We start from the raw sequence: 3,557 nt of genomic DNA on the forward strand, positions 1-3,557 counted from the left end.
TGTCCCTTTTTGTTTTAAGCAACTTAACCATGTTACTGGACTAGTTGACTTTGATGAAGAGTTACATGCCAGAAGTTAGTGAAATATATTTTTTAATTTTATTTTTATTTTTTAATTATTTTAATATGCTATGCTATGTTAAAAATATTTTAAAAAAAAACATATTATTCTAATGTATTTTTTATATAAAAAAAAACCTCTAACAGTGTACCGTCTGTAACCAGGAAAATGCAAGAATGGGAGGCACAGCTGGGTGGGACAGTGTAATATCACTTTTAAAACCTAGTCCTCCTTGGCGAACAAGTAATTAAAATAGCACGAAAACAAGAATATTTTCAATACACAATCCTGATCTGTCCCGAGGATTCTCCCGGGGAAGTTGAGGCCAGGCGTGGAGAACAGAAATGCTTCACTAGTGAACTGAAATGTTCTGTAGTCTGTAGCGATACAATATTACAGATCCAAAACCAGCAAGGAGCCAGTTTTGCTACATGAAACTTCAATCGGGTCATATAACCAACAACTCAAATTGCCCTCCTCTCAAATAGAAAAGACAGCCTCGACAAGAGCATGCTTCTTTTTGGGGTATCCCATACCAAGCAAGTGGTTAAGATAAACCCTCCCATCCTTGACAGTTGCTGCTGCTGCCAACCTATGCGCAGGCCCCTTGAACTTTGCCACAACAGACGCCGTCTCCCACCTATCGGAGCTCTCCACCAATCTCCCGGAAGGATTTCCGGCAACTACAAGTTTAGTTGGAGACAAGAGTTCTAGACCATCTCCAAATGCAAGTGAACCTCCGGCTACTTTAATTAACTTGACTTCATGATCTTCCTTGGCTATGTCAATCTTATACAACATGCCACTAAAGGTATGGATGACAATCAAGAACCCATCTGGGTGGTAAACAATCCCATTTAACCCAATCAGGTTCTTGTACCACTCCTTCGCAATGAAGTGTGGATTTCTGATAAAGGTTACGAACTTCCCATCCGCCCCAACCTTCCAAATCTTATTGGATTTGGCATCGGTGACATAGGCATTACCTTCTGCATCAACTGCTACATCATCGGCAAAGGATTTCTCGTTGTCTACAAGATTGAATGCAACGAATTAGCACTAAAAATCATAAAGCATGCTTCAAGTCATCATTTTATTATCAATTAGTAAGAAACCTGGATGGCAAATGTCATGAGGTGCGTTTGACCATTGGGAGGATACACATTCTATTAACTCACTATAGATGAGGAAGGAACTAGAATTTCATAAGGGGGGTGTCAAAAAAAGAAACTAGTAGGATGATTTCCAAATGAGTTGAATTTAGACGGATTAGTTTCGACATGAATGAAACCTCTTGGCATTATCATCTAACCATGACTTTTAATTTTTTTTAGCTTTAAAATAATCTCATCTACACTCACAAACAACCCTTGGAAGAATCAAATATGGAAGAGGAAATATGAAATTTTTGGGAACGCCAAATGCTTAACCATCATGAAAAAATAAAAAATCTAATGATCAAGCTGGAATCTTTCTAAGACTTCAGGGGTGGCATGCCCCTCACAGCCACTGCCTAGTACCTAGCTTGTCCCCCAGATCATTTCATATTTTAAATTGAATAATGGACACCCAGCCACATGGTAAAATCATTGGGAGGGCCAGCCACCCTGGTGGAATTTGTTGTGTCTTGCCAGAGGGGTAAAATTGTCTTCGGAGAATGTGTCGCGTCGTGGTTCAACCACCATAATTTTTTAGCAGGTAAGAGTCCTTTTTCTCTGCTACTAGAAACAAACCTACCATGAACAAATATTCCATGCATGACCAAGACTTCCTTTCAGTGACTGTCAATATAATTCGACAAGTTTCCTCAAAGATGGGGTAATACATGTCTTATTTTATATAATATCATCCGTTTTTCCTTCTAAATACCATTGCTTTTTACAATATTTTTGTTTTGAATATATTAAAATAATATTTTTTATTTTTAAAAATTTACACTCTTTAAAATAATCTAAAACACTAAAAAATAATTTAATAAAATAACAATTTTGATTTTTATAAAAAATACAGCTTAACCAAACACGCCTTTATACAATGAGCCTTCTTGAAAGAAGCAACCTTATTATATTCTCTTTAATTACGAAATTGCCCTAACATTCCTCGAGAAAATGGACTGCGTGTCGTCTATGGCATTAATAAAAAATTGTATCGAATTCAACTCGGACAGGAACAGTGATTAGCCAAAAAAAACAAAAGGAAAGGAACCAAAAGAGCAGAAGAAAAGGATAATAACGTGCCTGAGCCACCAAGTTTGGTAAGAAACAAACGATCCCACGTGGACAAATCATAAGCAGCTAGGGCGTTGTAGTTGTTCCCTAATATATCACTAATCGCCACCAGAAGGCGATTCCTCGGCCGGTCAACCACGATACCAAGAGAAGAGTTCCCGGTCAAGTCAGGGTCTTTAACCACCGTGACTTCCTTTAAAACAGCCTCTTCCAATGACGATCCATGATCTTCGGGGACGGCGATCTCGCCTATGCCACCTTCCATGAAGGAGACGAGGAATCGACGGTTTAGATCATCCCACTTGGCGCACTCGCGGAAGAACCCTGAGCTGTGGTAGTGGTACACGTGGGTTGGCGGCTTGGCGAGCTCCATGGAGATAATAAAGGCAATAGGAATGGCTGAGATGAGGAAGAGAAAGAGGAGGGTCTTCGTAGAGCAGAGTGAAAAGGCCATTGTTGTAGAGATGGAGCAGAGTGGTCTCCCTGGGCTTCTGATTTTATCGTGTGAGTGGGGCGATAGAAGCGAGAGATGGGCAAAGGGTAGAGATGAGATTGGAACAGCGTGGTGGTTGGATTTTTGTACTGAGATTTGGGGTCATAAGCTGGTTACCAGCATGTATGTGACTTTTCTAATTGGATTCAATTAAAATGTTTTAATAAAATAAGATATGTTGATGGTTAAGAATTGAATTTTAAAATGAATTTCATCTTAATATTAAGATTAATTTTTTAAAAAAAATACTCTAGTTTTTTGAAAAACAATCTTAGAAAAAATAGAAAATGATAGTGATATATAAAATACAATAAATTGAATTTTATTTTTTAATATTTAAATTCAACTTATTTATTAATTAAATTTAAATTAAATACTATAATTAAATTTAATTACGGTAAAAATTGATTTCAGTTAATTCTCTTTACTTTGTGATGCTGCTTTTTAGGGAAATGGCTTGATTATTGATTTTGTCATTGCCATTCGGATTTCATTAACCATTGGAAGTCTAGCATAATAATAATAATAATAATAATAATAATAATCGGAGCACCTCGAAACTCAAGGAAAAAGTGTAGCCTTGCCCTTATACATTGATCGATGTTACACTTCTATTTCATTTTTTAATATTTTTAATGCTACCCGTAATTTTACTAATTTATTTTTTAATCTTACCAAGGTTTCTAAATAAAATTAATTTTTCTTTGTTATTTTTACTTTATTTTTTATTTAGTTCAGAAAATCAGATATTTTATACCATTATTTTATTTTTTCTA

At 36.2% G+C, this 3,557-nt stretch overlaps 1 protein-coding gene across 1 annotated transcript; it reads right to left on the reverse strand.

Annotated features, from left to right (window-relative positions):
• Positions 1-269: 269 nt before the first annotated feature.
• LOC118041064 (uncharacterized) lies at positions 270-2,938 on the reverse strand. The gene is made up of 2 exons (XM_035048168.2): positions 2,298-2,938; positions 270-1,091 (listed from the first exon to the last, which is right to left on the reverse strand). Exons 1-2 carry the CDS (start codon positions 2,740-2,742, stop codon positions 541-543), a joined length of 996 nt encoding a protein of 331 aa, XP_034904059.1. The 5' UTR covers positions 2,743-2,938; the 3' UTR covers positions 270-540.
• Positions 2,939-3,557: the final 619 nt, after the last annotated feature.

This window comes from Populus alba, chromosome 14 (genome assembly GCF_005239225.2).
Source record: "Populus alba chromosome 14, ASM523922v2, whole genome shotgun sequence".
NCBI classification, from domain to species: domain Eukaryota; kingdom Viridiplantae; phylum Streptophyta; class Magnoliopsida; order Malpighiales; family Salicaceae; genus Populus; species Populus alba.